The 15,065-nt window shown below is 42.6% G+C and overlaps 1 protein-coding gene across 5 annotated transcripts in view; it reads right to left on the bottom strand.

The window, feature by feature from the left end:
* The window catches only part of FLNA (filamin A), an 88,957-nt gene that overhangs the window by 73,685 nt on the left and 207 nt on the right, over positions 1–15,065 (bottom strand). For all 5 annotated transcript variants that reach the window (XM_058166491.1, XM_058166493.1, XM_058166492.1 and 2 more), the window contains exon 2: positions 183–643. In XM_058166491.1, the coding sequence (XP_058022474.1) occupies positions 183–570 (388 nt within the window). In that variant the 5' untranslated portion in view covers positions 571–643. The remainder of the gene's footprint in view (positions 1–182; positions 644–15,065) is intronic.

Here is a 15,065-nt window from a genome sequence, read left to right as displayed (position 1 = left end):
AGCCACTTTCCAGTCTTCACCGCACTTTTTCTGGGAAAACTTTTTCGGGTGTTTCCAATGCCCCCCTTCCCTGTAGCCACATTTATTCAGAGCCAGCCTCGATACTCCCCACCCGTGATCGTCCCCAAAAGTTATCGATCTCCCAGGCAAAACTCTTCCACCCCGCCCACCTTAGGACTTACCGATGGAGACCAGCTTGATGTTCTCTCTCTCCAGGAACTCCAGCGCCACCGACACGTTCTCCAGCTGCATCTGCCGGAAGGTGGGACGCGTGTTGTATTTGCGTCCCATCTTCTTCTGGCTCAGCACTTCGAGCAAGGCAATGAGGCGCAGCCCGTCGCCCAAATCCGCCTGCAAGTTGGCGATACGCTTGTTGACGCATTTCAGGTGCTCGTTGCACCAGCGCGTGAAGGTGTTCTGCTGGATTTTCTTCCAGGGCGCATCCTCTGCCAGGTCCTTCTCGGTGGCCGGCATCTCGGCAGCGACCTCCCCCTGGGCACCGCCGGCGCCGCCGACACTGACTGCACCCGCTCCTGCGGCCTGATGGAGTCGCGCTTGAGACCCGCTCATTTTAACTGGGCTTGAGGGTGGGTGGGACCCCGGCGCTTGGGTGGGTTGGGTCCGGGTTTAAAGGCGCAGGATCCTGCAGATGGAAACACAGAGGAGCGGGAGATAATTAAGCCGGGCGGGGTCAGGCGAGATTTATAGAAGGGGGGGCGTGTGCTGCAAAGGTACAGCCCCCTCCTCGAACAAGTAACTGCCCCGAGGCAAGCAAAGACAAAGAGGAACAGGCTGGAAAGCTCATAAACCTAGAACTGCAAGGGGGGAAAAAAGATTGTTATCTCGATATCGGATCACGCAGCAGCGTAAGAAAAAGCTGCAAGCAACCGACTTGGGATGCAGAGAAAGTCGAAAGCAAAGATTCCCCGCCCCCCACATCCTGCAGGCCCTCACTTGGAAGTAAATTCTATGAAAATCAAGCGGGTACTTTTGGTTAAATGTATCAGCCGTGACCAAGTTGTTATCTTCCCTTTAGGCGCCTTTAATTTCTAGCACGAATGACCACAGATCGCTCTGGATGGGGATTTTGGAAGGCGCCCGATTGGGGAGGGCTATTCGTTTCCATTCCCTCAGCAAGTGGGCTGAAAAAGGAATACAGTAAGAGGACAGGGTTACCGCTAAATTGTCGGCTGGCTGGCAATCTTGAACTGAACTTCTATATTCCAAGGCAGTGTACCTCTGAACAGAATAAACTGTGGCAAACAAGGATCCATGGTCATCTCTTTGAGTCCGAGAACTCCCCCCCCCCAAAGCTGGGCTCCGGGGGAAGCAGCAGCAAGAAGTTGGACAGGATAATTTAAGGAGGGTGTTCTGAAACAGGAGTGGGAGGGACAGCCGCTTATAATATAGATTATTAGGAAGACAGTGCTGTAAAGTTTTGGGAGAAGTTGAACTTCTGTAACACTGGGGTTTGTGGAGGTTTTTTTTTGGGAGGGTATGTTGGAGTAGTGGGGGATGAGGAAGTAGGGGAGGAAAAAAGAGGGGGGGGGGAAATTCCAGCCTGAGCCAGACAAGGTGACTCAACGAGCCAGACACTGATCCAGCTACCCCACCTTCATTTTTTCTTCCACTCTGGGAAACAAATGAAAGGGGAGGGGGAAAGAGGTGGGAGACGGGCGGATTGGGGAACGAATAGCAAATTCAATCATCATCTCCCATCCTTCAAATGATCTGGGGATTTTGGAAGGCGCCCGATTGGGGAGGGCTATTCGTTTCCATTCCCTCAGCAAGTGGGCTGAAAAAGGAATACAGTAAGAGGACAGGGTTACCGCTAAATTGTCGGCTGGCTGGCAATCTTGAACTGAACTTCTATATTCCAAGGCAGTGTACCTCTGAACAGAATAAACTGTGGCAAACAAGGATCCATGGTCATCTCTTTGAGTCCGAGAACTCCCCCCCCCCAAAGCTGGGCTCCGGGGGAAGCAGCAGCAAGAAGTTGGACAGGATAATTTAAGGAGGGTGTTCTGAAACAGGAGTGGGAGGGACAGCCGCTTATAATATAGATTATTAGGAAGACAGTGCTGTAAAGTTTTGGGAGAAGTTGAACTTCTGTAACACTGGGGTTTGTGGAGGTTTTTTTTGGGAGGGTATGTTGGAGTAGTGGGGGATGAGGAAGTAGGGGAGGAAAAAAGAGGGGGGGGGGAATTCCAGCCTGAGCCAGACAAGGTGACTCAACGAGCCAGACACTGATCCAGCTACCCCACCTTCATTTTTTCTTCCACTCTGGGAAACATGAAAGGGCAGGGGGAAAGAGGTGGGAGACGGGCGGATTGGGGAACGAATAGCAAATTCAATCATCATCTCCCATCCTTCAAATTATCTGGGGATTTTTGAAGGCCAGGAGATAGGGGGGAGAAGGGAGAAGAGAGAGTCAAAGTCCAAGAAATACGGCAGATCAGCCTACCAGAAAAGCTTATCCTACTGTTCAGCTAGGAAACAGAGATGAAACAAGCGTCAAATGTACTTCCCTGCAATCTGTGCCTATAGTACACAGATACCCAAACTTGCCAGCTAGGGAGCCAAGAGATTAAGAATTTAGGTGGATTTGGGGCAGACCATTTCCTACTCCAAATCAGGAAAGGTGCTTGGAGGAACCCTTCTATGCGACCGGTAGTGCCTCTCCCAAATTTCTATATACTAACTGACCAAATAGGAACTAACATGTTTTTTTCTCACGAAACATGATTCCTGTCCTTGCCTGTTTCCCCCCAGCAATGAAAACCCAAATCAGGTGTGAGCTGCAGAATCTACCTGTCTCAGTCTGGCTGTGTGTCTCCTTCAGCTGAGTCGAATATACCTGAGTAAGAAGAAGTAGCTGTCTTTCTTTCTGCCTTGCCCTCCTCCCTTTTTCCACAAGACTGCAACAGGGCCAGTCTCGTCTTGTCATCACCACCCTTCTCGCGGGTTTCTCTCACTTAGACACACAAATACATTCAATTAATCGGCAGGCAGGCAGACTAGCATAGCTAAGGGCAATGACTAAGGAATCTCTCAGTAGAAGTATCTGGTTTTGTTCAAAGCTCTAATTGTGCAACAGGGTGCCTTTGAATGTGTGTAGTCCTTTCAAGCACATACCCACACATGCACAGATTAGGACTGTGTGCACATGCTGATCCCCTCCAGATGTGATGAATGATAATCTGCATTCTCAAAAATCAGGCCCTGATTTTTGTAGTTTTGATATTCTGATTTGAAATTTGAATTTGAATCAGAATTTGTAGTTTTAACACATTGAAGGTACCAATTTTTTGGGTGGTGGTGGGGGACTGGATTGGAATATCCAAGCTGTAACAGTGTCTTGATTTGCATGTTCAGTCACTATTGCTTGCAAAAAACCTGCAGTTCTATTGCTAATAGTTGGTGCCTGAGGTCCAGGCCTGTTCCTTATTTCTATGCCGCCAAAGATTAAAGCTTTTCTGGTAGATTGTGTCCATGTTAATTTGTTGAACATATGGAGGGATTAGCATTTTCCACCAAAACATGTCTGAACCTGTGCCTACCAGAATGGAATAATGTTCTTTGGAGGACAAAGAAATGCCTAGGAGATACCAGCTTCAACTCAACATATTACTCTTAATAGAATATTTCCAGGACTTTGGCAGGATTTTGACAGCCAACAAATTGTTATAGTAGTTGGCAAGAAAGTACAAGAACTGATTGTTGAATCAGCAAGATTTCTGAAGAAAGAATAAAGTGCTGCCCAGGAATGCCCTCTACTGGCATATATTTGGTTCTTCTACTTATTCTTTATATAGTCATGATTCAGCAAAGTGGCTGCAATGGGTTGATAGAAACCACACCCAACTCTGAGATCAGTTTTGAAATGTCTCATTTTGTGTTGCAGCTTGCTTTTCATCATTTCACCCTGGCACTTCCTTTAAGTAAAAGGACTATATTGAAGGGTGGGTAGTGAGCGAAGCAAAGTACACAAATTAATATATGGATTGGAAGCTAGAAAAATCTTGATTAAATATAATCAGACTCAAAAGTGAGATCTAAAGTAGGAATGAGACCTTGTAGCTTTCAAATTCTTCCAGATACTGGCTATATTAACTGGAGTTGACAAAATGGGTTTGTTTCAATCTAAGACATCTGGAAGACCACAAAGTTCCCATCTCTGCTCTAAACTTTGGATTTTTCCCCATCCTGCCATTAGAGATGTTACTCAGTGGAAACAGACACAGAAATCAATGCACACACAGTGGCATTTTTATTATTATTTTCAGATGTCTGGTTACCAGGAAAATAAACCATCACCAGTATACTGCTGTTGAAACAAATAGACCCTGGCAAACTTTCCTCCCCCCATCAATCCTAGACTGACAGTGAATAATAATCACTTGGTATACATGTATAGAATAATAATCACTTGCTATATGAAGTGATACTAGGAGTGAGGGGGAAAATTACAAAATACCGGGAACTGCACATAAGTGTGATTAGAAACCTCAGAGCAATATCTAAACAACCCCCTCAATATCTGTAAATATTGAATTTATCAGAACTGAACATCCTAATTTTACAAAAAAATAATAATAATCCTGCTCAGATCTGCCTATATTCTTAGACGTTATCTTAATAATTAACTCTTAGGTCCTTGTCTTGAATTAAGTTTTCACCTGTATTAGGCTTTCAAGATAATTGTAGATTACCCACACAATAATTCAAGGCAGCAAACATGCCTAATAGTCTTTCCTCCTCCTACTTTCCCCACAACCACCATCTTGTGAAATAGGTTGGGCTTGAGAGAAAGTGACTGGCCCAAAGTCATCCAGCCAGCTCTCTTGCCTAAGGCAGGACTAGAACTCAGTCTCTCAGTTTCTGAACTGGTCCCTTAACCACTAGACCAAATTAATAAATAATAAAGCAGTATCAAACAAGGAATAGAGGCATCTGCTGGAGTTTTGCTGAAAAATGACAAAACATTCATTTTTATTCCATTACATTTCCTATCAAAATAGTAATGGAAATGAATAAGTGAGTTCTGCTTTTGTTTGAGCTCAGAGTAAAGTAAGCTTCAGGCAAATAGTTCATTATTTTCTATACTGCAGGAAAGTCTAACATTATTCCATTATACAAGGTTGTTATCAATTATATTACACAATACAGAGCACATGGTATTTGCAATACAGTAGCAGCCTAAAGGCTCCTCTATGTACTTACCCCCCTTCCCCCCCCCCAATAGTAGAGAAGGAAATTGAGCACAAGGCAGCACAAAACATCCCCTTTTGGTCTGGCAATTACTATACAGGAGTTTGTTCACCTTTTTCTTTTATTCTCAATCTCTCTGAATATTTGGTGCCTCTATGCATGCCTCCCCCCCCCCCAAAGGCCTGAGACATAAAATCCACAACAGCTATGTCTTTGCAGACAATGACTCCAAATTCCACTCTGGTCTTTCATTACTACTTAGTGCTTATAGACCATATTTTAAGTAATCAAGTGTGAATGTTTTCACGGGATTGCAGTCCTGTAAGATATTATTCCTATCCTGCAACTATATATGGAGATATATGTACGTGCATAAGACGGAAGTGACATTAAGTCAGGGGTGTCAAACTCACGGCCCACAGGCCAGATGCATCACACGCTGGCCATGTCCACCCCTGGTTTAGTGAAAGGGAAAACAGTCACGATACGTCATGTGACAATGTGATGATGCAAGTTTGACACCCCATGCACTAAGGTATTAGTGATTTGCTTGTTAGCTTTGTGTGAAACCGCAAATAATGCTTTACAACTTTAAGACAACTCCCAGAATTGGCTAGCTGGAGAATTCTGGGAGTTGAAGTCCACCTGTCTTAAAGTTGCTATGGTTGAGAAACCCTGGGTTAGCCAAACATTTTTAGAAGGGCTCTTTTATTGTGGCTTCTGCTTCTACACAACACATTGGAATCACTCTCCTGCACTAAAGCAACTAATTTACTGACTTTGCATGCTCAGAAGATACTCTTTTGACACTAAGCAGCTGAAGAAGGTGAAGCAGGCTGTTTTGACACTCCAACTGGGGGCATAGAAGCTGTATATCTTGCTTTTAGGTGATAATGCCTTCTCCTTACTCCAGCTACAGGTAGTCCTCGACTTACAACCACAATTGAGCCCAACATTTCTGTTGTTAAAGTGAGACATTATACAACCATTTTACAACCTTGCTTGCAACTTTTGTTAAGTGAATCTCTGCAGTTGTTAGGTTAGTAACATGGTTGTTAAGTGAATCTGGCTTGCCCATTGACTTTGCTTGAAGAGCTGCAGTGGCGCAGTGGTTAGAATGCAGTACTGCAGGCTGACTGCCAGCTGACTGCAATTTGGCAGTTCAAATCTCACCAGGCTCAAGGTTGACTCAGCCTTCCATTCTTCTGAGGTTGGTAAAAGGAGGACCCAGATTGTTGGGCGCAATATGATGACTCTGTAAACCGTTTAGAGAGGGCTGTAAAAGCAGTGTGAAGCGGTATATAAGTCTAAGTGCTATTGCTATTACTATTGTCAGAAGTTTGCAAAAGGTGATCACATGACCCCAGGATACTGGAACCATCATAAATATGAGTCAGTTGTCAAGTGTTTGAAATTTGATCATGTGACTATGGGGATGCTGCAATGGCTGTAAGTGTGAAAAACAGTCATAAGTCACTTTTTTCAGTGCCATTATAACTTTGAACATCACCAAATGAACTGTTGTAAGTCGAGGACCACCTGTATTGGAGTCAAGATGGCTCCAGAAAAGGAAGTGACACAGCTTCTCACAATATACTATTGCCCAATAAGAAATGCTGGTTGTAAATCAAAGATAAATATAAAGTAATTTTCTTAGTAAGATTATTGAAAAGACACAATTCAGAATAACCAAATAATTGAATGCTTACCTCTGTTCAACCAGTTAATCATACTATACAAACTGTCAAAATATACTTGGGATAGGAGGTCATAGTTGCTATTAAAACGACTAGTTTAGCAAAATAATAGACTACAGTACCAGGGGGGAGGAGTCTTAGGTTTGGCAGGTCTCTTTTAACAGATTGTAAGCCTGCTGCAAAAACATTATGATTATTATAGCATCTGGGTTATGGGGAGGTAGAATGAATATACATGCATCACATCAAAAGAAGTGCAAGTTTGTTTTCCTGTCTCTCACTATACAGATTCAACTGTTTTTTCTGTTTATGAGAGACTGGGTGTATTATTGTGGGACCAAATATTCTGTGCAGTATATTTTAGCAGTGCAATCCTGTAAAAGTGTTCACACTTCCCAGAGTTCTTTGGGACTTACTGCCAAGAAAGCACATATTAAATGACAGGTTAAGTAGCAGCATACACAAAGTGCTTGCAGTTGTGAATAGTTCAGACTTGGTTAAAGAATTGTTCCTTCCAATCAGTGTGGAAGTAGCGATCCAGTAAAGGAAAGATTCAATTTCTATATTTATTGCTGAAACACCTATGGTAGCCATTTCCATAAATACCCTTCATTCCCCATAGAGACTACTACACAAATATATTGGATTATGCAATTCCACATGCACACAGTCATTTGTCTGGATTTAAAGCAGGGGTGTCAAACTCGCGGGCTGCGGGCTGGATGCGTCACGTGCTGGCCTCGCCCCCATCCAGTTTACCGAAGGGGAAAAAAGTCCCAATACGTCACGTGATGCTGCTATGATGATCGAGTTTGACACCCCTGATTTAGAGTATCTGTACTGCATGTAGAGCTATGTGTAAATTTTACCTAAATAACACATTGTCCTTTCTGTGAATATTTGAATAAAAGGACTGAAATGTATGGAAAATAGCATTGCTTGGGCATCAATGGCACGGCTGCCATTTTAACAGATGGTGCAAAAAGCTCTGCCTATGGAATAGAAGGTAAATCTACAGAATCTGAAGTAGATTTAACAGAACAACAAATATATTCCCAACTGCAATCTACCGTACTTTCTTTCTTAAGTCTTTATTTTCTTCAAAGAACTAAATGGAAGCCTTCAGGAATTCCTATCCACTTCCTATCAGCATAATTCTACCCTTTCATGTGCATATCCCCATTTATTTAATGAAGAAAATAATCTAGATGTCCTGAAAATCTCTCTTTCTCAAGAAGCAAAAAAATATCATGCAGTAGTCTTTAACCTTTGTGAAACTAGTGCCTTGAATGATCATTCCCAAACAGCAAACTGTGGAAAACAATTATTACACTGCTATATTTTAAAACAGCTCATCTATTTATTTCTGTTCACTAAAGAGATTCCATCCAGAGCATGACAGCAGCACCTTGCTCTTATTGTCACCTACTTTTAGATCAATCTGCTACAGGCTAGTCATTAAACTACGGCAAACTTTTGGGAGCTTTGGGAGAAAAGGGCACTTTGATTTTTTTTGTGCCTTCAAGATAGGGTTGACTCTTGGCAACTGCATGGACCAATCCCTGCAATTTTCTTGGCAAGGTCTTTTGGAAGTGGCTTGTCCTTGCCTACTTCCTAGGAGGGAGGGACTGGCCCAAGGTCACTCAGGCTGGCTTCATGCCTAAGCTGGGATAGAACTCAGGGACTCCTGGTTTCTAGCCTGATGCCTTAACCAACAACTCAAAGCTAGTTCATAATTTAAATTATAATAAATAAAATTAGTTCCATCAATGCTATGACCACTCAAGATCATATGAATAATTTTCCCATAAGGTTTTTTTTTTATCAGTCTCATTGAATTGAGTAACTTTAATTGTAGAAATTTTGGATAGATTCTGCTCCCCGACATTTGTAGCATCCTGTCTATAAACCAAAAAATATGCCTTCTGACAACCGTCTTGCCCTTAAAACATGCCCTTAAAATTATGCCATCATTTAACATAACATAACATAACATAACATAACATAACATAACATAACATAACATAACATAACATAACATAACATAACATAACATAACATAACATAACATAACATAACATCAGAGTTGGAAGGGACCTTGGAGGCCTTCTAGTCCAACCCCCTGCCCAGGCAGGAAACCCTACACCATCTCAGTCAGATGGTTATCCAACATTTTCTTAAAAATTTCCAGTGTTGGAGCATTCACAACTTCTGAAGGCAAGTCGTTCCACTTATTAATTGTTCTAACTGTCAGGAAATTTCTCCTTAGTTCTAAGTTGCTTCTTTCTTTGATCAGTTTCCACCCATTGCTTCTTGTTCTACCCTCAGGTGCTTTGGAGAACAGCCCGACTCCCTCTTCTTTGTGGCAGCCCCTGAAATATTGGAACACAGCTATCATGTCTCCCCTAGTCCTTCTTTTTGTTAAACTAGACATACCATGTTAAAATAGACATATTTAACAAGCTATTTTTCTTTCCATGGAGGCTTTTCCTGCTGCCTACTTGTATTAGAGTAATTACACACTGAGGTCTCGTTGGAGTTCTCATAAAGGTCTAGGATAGTGTTTCTCACCCTTAGAAACTTTGAGATGAGTGGACTTCCAATTCCCAGAATTCTGCTGGCTGGGAAGTTTTGGCATGCAAGCCAGGGAACTCTGGGAGTTGAAGTCCCCACATCTTAAGGTTGCTGAGATTGTGAAACTCTCTTTGGAAGTAGTGAGTTCCAGGCAACTATCTAAAATATGTGTCTTTAACAGCAGCCAGAGACATTTTACTGCCTCCAACAATTGCAGAGTTCTTAAGAAATGCAGAGGCCACTGGGCTCCACATTTAGGCTATTTGAAGCTTCTGCAATATAGTAGAACCTCTGGTCACGAACGCTTCTGACTGCGACCAAATCAGGTTCAAATTTTTTTCTCGTGGCCAATTTCCCGTTCCACGCTACTTTTTTTTGTCAGCGCCAAATTTCCAAAATTAGGTTTGAGTGACGACCAAAACAGGTTGCGACCAAAATTATGGAACGAATTATGGCCATGACCAGAGATTCTACTGTATTGAGATTTGGAATCTAATATCATTTCCATCATTCCAGAAGAGTATGAGCTGTCCTCTCAGATACAGAATGACTGTTTGCAAGTCTTAAGAAGTCTGCTAACCCCAAAAAACAGCTGAAGTTACTCTTGCAGCTGGGGCATTGGCACGAGTGGATACTATGAGTAGGATATTCTTAGCTGAGGACCGAGGTGGAAGCAGAGCAGAGTTTTTCCCACCATCAGGTTTAAGTTCAATTAAGGAAAGGCAGCACATTTAATTAATTAGTGCTGCCTTTTCTTTTTCACTAATTTCCTGCCTCAGGTTGCAGCATTTTTTGCAGGCCTTGGCTACGCTAACTTGTGGGGGAGTGGGCTGTCATTCCTGTTCTGTTCCTGGGAGCCAAGTTTCTTCATTTTAGTGTTATCTGAAAGATGCAAGGACCATTCCCTGCATTGGGGTGGGAATTTATTTATTTATTTATTTACATTTATATCCCGCCCTTCTCCGAAGACTCAGGGCAGCTTACAGTGTGTAAGGCAATAGTCTCATTCTATTTGTATATTTACAAAGTCAACTTATTGCCCCCCCCCCAACAATCTGGGTCCTCATTTTACCTACCTTATAAAGGATGGAAGGCTGAGTCAACCTTGGACCTGGTGGGACTAGAACCTGCAGTAATTGCAGGCAGCTGTGTTTTAATAACAGGCTTCTTACAGCCTGAGCCACACCGCGGAATTCAGGAATAACATGAAATTGTGACTATTTCCCTTTGTCTGGTTGCCAGGCAGCCTCCTCAGCAATTGGGAGTGTCTGTCATTCATAACGAGTGTGGGGAAAATATGGACTTGTGCTACAGAAAATAAACAGAGAGTAGTTGTCATTTCTCCCTCCTCCTGAACTATTGCGTTTGGAAGCAGTGTCAGCTTAGCAGTTGGATTCTTTAAAAAAAGGTGCGTCTGTGTGATTGGGAGGGACTGTGTATGTGTTATAAAAGAGATGCCTGCAGTTCCAAGGTTTCATCAATAGGTGGCAGGCTTGCCTCCTTTCCCAATGTGCCCCCCTCCTTCTAGAGCTCCAAGCTTAGGGACCCGTCTTCATATTTTCCCCTTATTTGGAGAGCTTCATTTCTTTGGGTTTTTAAAATAACTAGACAGACCCTCCCCAGGGGCCTGGGGGGTTGGAGATGTAGCAGTGGGCAAGAAGGCAGGACTGAAGGGCGTCCACAGAGGAAGGAGGCACAATCAAATTGTGTGTGTATATACACAATGTATGTGTGTGGTTACAGCTAAGAAAGGGCAGACTTTTAACAGCTATGATGGGGTGGGGATGGGGTGCATGAGAAAAGACCCTAACAGATGAAGGGTGGTTCAAAGATGGTGAGCTAGTCTTCAAATTTCAAAATAGGAAAAACGATTTCCACGTTTCTCGTTAATTTAACATGGAATAATTCACAGCTTCTGATTCTGTATTTAATTCTGTTAGGCATCTCCATTTCCCTTATAAGCATAAAATAAAAGGGTGGGGGAAATGGCTGTGCTGGAAATGCATTGTTTTACTTTTAATTTCCAGGCATGTGGATATAATAATGTAGCTTATGGGTATTAAAAGGCAACTGATAGCCTTGAAAAATAATATTCCCTAGAGAGAAATGATTAAGAATTCTACATTTTTTTTCTGCCACAGATAAAGCCAAAGAACTATTTACACAAGCATTCTGAACCCATGATAGCCATGCTTTTAAGTTTCCCAAGGCAACTTTCTTTCATGCTACAATGAGGTTGCTTGGTATATAAAAACTGACTGCTGCCTTATCCATTTTAGGCAGATTAGCTTGGTTCAGTTTCTTGAGCCACTGTGGTGGTATTTCCCAAAGCCAAAACAAGATATGGCTTACTTTTGCCTACAGTAGAATGGTGGAACAGTGATTAAAATTGCAGGAATGATGATCCCTAAAGTTATTTCAGGAAAGTACCTCAAAGGACAAAGTTCGGATGTCAGGGAGGATCCATTACAGAGCACCTACATGATTCCATAAGTCTTGGATCATCTCTGTTCAGGTTTTGCAATGGAATTCTGCCCATATTCACAGCAGGTGGATTACCTAGAATGAATTGGGGCCTTGTTTCAGGCGCAAAAGAAGTCATAGGGTACCCCTTTCATCTTCTGCAGTTCCCCAAAGCATAATGGTATAGAAGGTCAGGCCTACCTTTCTTATTACATTTTAATCTGACTTTATCTTCAACCAATTCAGAGCAGCACGTAGGGTCTACCTTACAGTTTGGTTTTTAGAGCAGGCCTGAGAGGTACCAACTGATCAGAGACACCTAATCGGCTTCCTGTCTGAATGGGGGATTTGAATTTTGGCTTCAGTGATCTAAGCAAAGACTTCTTAAGCCTGCTTCTCCCGAATGTTGGCTGGGGATTCTGGAAGCTGTCATTCCGATAGTTCTGGAAGGCACCAAATAGGGAAAACTACCTTACCTCACAATGACACTTTGTTTCCTCTCTCTTGAAGGGAAGGAGGGAGGGGGGAGAGAGAGAAAGAGAGAGAGACAGAATAAAAGATAACGATGCATCCAAACTGCCAGGATGTTCACCAGAAGGCATCATCAAAGACTTTTGTGCAGGTGATCCAGTTTTTGTCACTGAATCACATTTCTCAGGCTTATTAATGTGGTCAATAAAGCTTTACTTCACCACAAACAACCAAAACTGAGGGTGGATCCATCCTATTCTTGAAGAGCGTCAGCAGAAAATTAATATCAGATGGATAATATCAGAGTGGACTAGAGATACCATGTTCATTAGGATTAGTGAGAATTGTCATTCAATGCATGCAAGGCTTGGAAGGTGGACTTCCTCAAAAATAATTGAATGTAGCTGGACTGATTAGATTTCTTGAGTTTTAAGGTCTCAACTCAGCTAACTATGAAATTCATTTCTTTCTAATTGGGCTGTGTGTGAAGGGGAGGGGGGAGAATCTCTATCATCTTCCTGCTCCTCTATTCTACAGTACCTGGCTATGTCACTTAGGGCTAATGGTATTCAAAAGGCTTAATGCACCCCCCTCCAGGTACATATAGGCACTACTGTTTCCACAATTCTCAGCCATCATTCACTTTAATGGGACTTAGTCTGAGGTAATCATGTTTGAATTGCAGTAGGATTTGTTTTTGAATACATATGTATCAGAGCCACTGATTTTCCTTGTATGGTAATTTGAATATGGCATTTGGAGAACTGGAAAAAGTAAGGACTAATTTGTCCATAAATACAGGCTCTAAGTGACAGGCATTCATATCTCATGCCACACTTAAAAACACTTGTTTTTTTCTTTCATAACCCACATGCTTTAGGTACATTTGTTAATGTGCATTAGGATTTTCACTTGGCTGTTCAAACTTTTCAAGTTTGCTGGAATTATGGCTTTTTGAATTCTGAGCAATGTTTACTGGCTGTTTATGAATTTTGGTCTCTCAGCCTACCCTTATTGTTAGGGGTTGTTATGAGGGTAAGAAAAATCAATAATTTCTCAAATGGTATAGCAAGATGTTCACAGAGAGTGAATTTGCTTTGAAATATGTTCCTCATCCTTGTCTTCACCATCTCCACACATTTGTAGCTGACACTTGATAAGTGGCACTTTGTGACTAATACTGCGATATTGTGGGTGCCATTTCTTCAGTCTCAGAAATTTTCTCAAGAGAATATATGATTGCCTATGTATGGCCGTATAAGAAAAAGCAACCAGAAATTTGGGCTTTATGTCATGCAACGATGGACACATAATTAGAAATCACTTATGACAAATAAGTTTAGTTTGATATATTTTAACACTCCTTTTTTAGTCTAGAATGATTAAAAACTGTTCTAAGTATTTATTTCTCCTATCTGGAAAACCTAAGGGTTCCATCAATGGCAGTGAAGATAAGCAATAGACAGTACTGACCCAGGAAGACACAATCCTTTAGGGAATTCTCTGCAAGCTCAAATGGACAGGACTAAAGTGTCAACTGAATTTTGGGAGAAGAGTTTCTTGACAGATGGCATCCAACCTAAGGCTATGGTGATAGTGGTGGGGCAGCTATTTTCATTTTACTTGTTCAGTATCCACATCTCTTAGCTTTGTCTGATTTCAAAGCCATGCTTATCCAGCGGGATAGAAATTGTAACCTCCTCTGCCGATTGCTAACTTTGTCTGTTGAACAATATTCTCAGCTACTAATTCAGAGAGCAATCTTGCAACCGCATTACAACAATTACAGGCTCCCAAACTCCCAGCTAGTCTTCCTGACTTATTTTTCTAAACAGATACACATACAGCTCCAGGCTGGCTATCTATGAGGAGAAGAGAATCTTTGATTTATCAGGGAATGTGTGCTTAATCACCTGATTAACCATATCTTCCTGTCAAGTGGCTATGGCAATTGTGACATACTACCACATTCAGCAGGAGACTCAATATGTGGGTTTGACCACAAGTCCTGACTTATGTGTGATGTGGTTTTCTAGCCCCTTGGCAAAATGGTACAGACAGAACAGTATGTGCAAGAACTTTTACATTGCCATGGTCTTGAATGAACGCTTTCCAATGCTTACATTTGCCCATAAAGAGTGGAAAGACATCCGCCAATGTGCATTCATATAAAGTTCTGGGATCCTGCTCTCTCCAGTAGAGACCATACAACTGCGGGCAGAGTGTCAAGGAAGAGAGGCAATATAGTTCCAATCTCTCAACTTTCACTTAGAAGCTGGAATAGCTTCTATCCCCTCTTCCCACATTCCCACATTCACTCTTCCCAGAACTCCCGCATCCTCTGTGCCTAGAGATGCTAGTTACTCCACTGCCCCCTCATTACCATTCCTTCCCTTCCCCTTCTTCAAACTCTCCTGCTCCGTTTCGATTCCGTCTGTTTTCTGGCCGGCCCGCGTTCCCCCTATCCTTTCCCTTCGCTCCGCCATCCAGTCCCTGCCTCTCTCGCCCCTGCGCTTCCCTTCCCATTCTGCTTCTCGCCCTCCTCCGTCCATCCCTGCTCCGCTTCCTTTTCCCGCGCCGTCTGCCTTGCTACATCCCCAACCTTGCGGCGGCGATCCCCAGTCCCTCCGCCCTTCCCCGTCCTCCCTC

The sequence above is a fragment of the Ahaetulla prasina genome, chromosome 2 (genome assembly GCF_028640845.1).
Source record: "Ahaetulla prasina isolate Xishuangbanna chromosome 2, ASM2864084v1, whole genome shotgun sequence".
Lineage (NCBI taxonomy): Eukaryota > Metazoa > Chordata > Lepidosauria > Squamata > Colubridae > Ahaetulla > Ahaetulla prasina.
The sequence above is the reverse complement of the archived record's forward strand: the minus strand, read 5'-3'. Positions and strand labels throughout refer to the sequence as shown.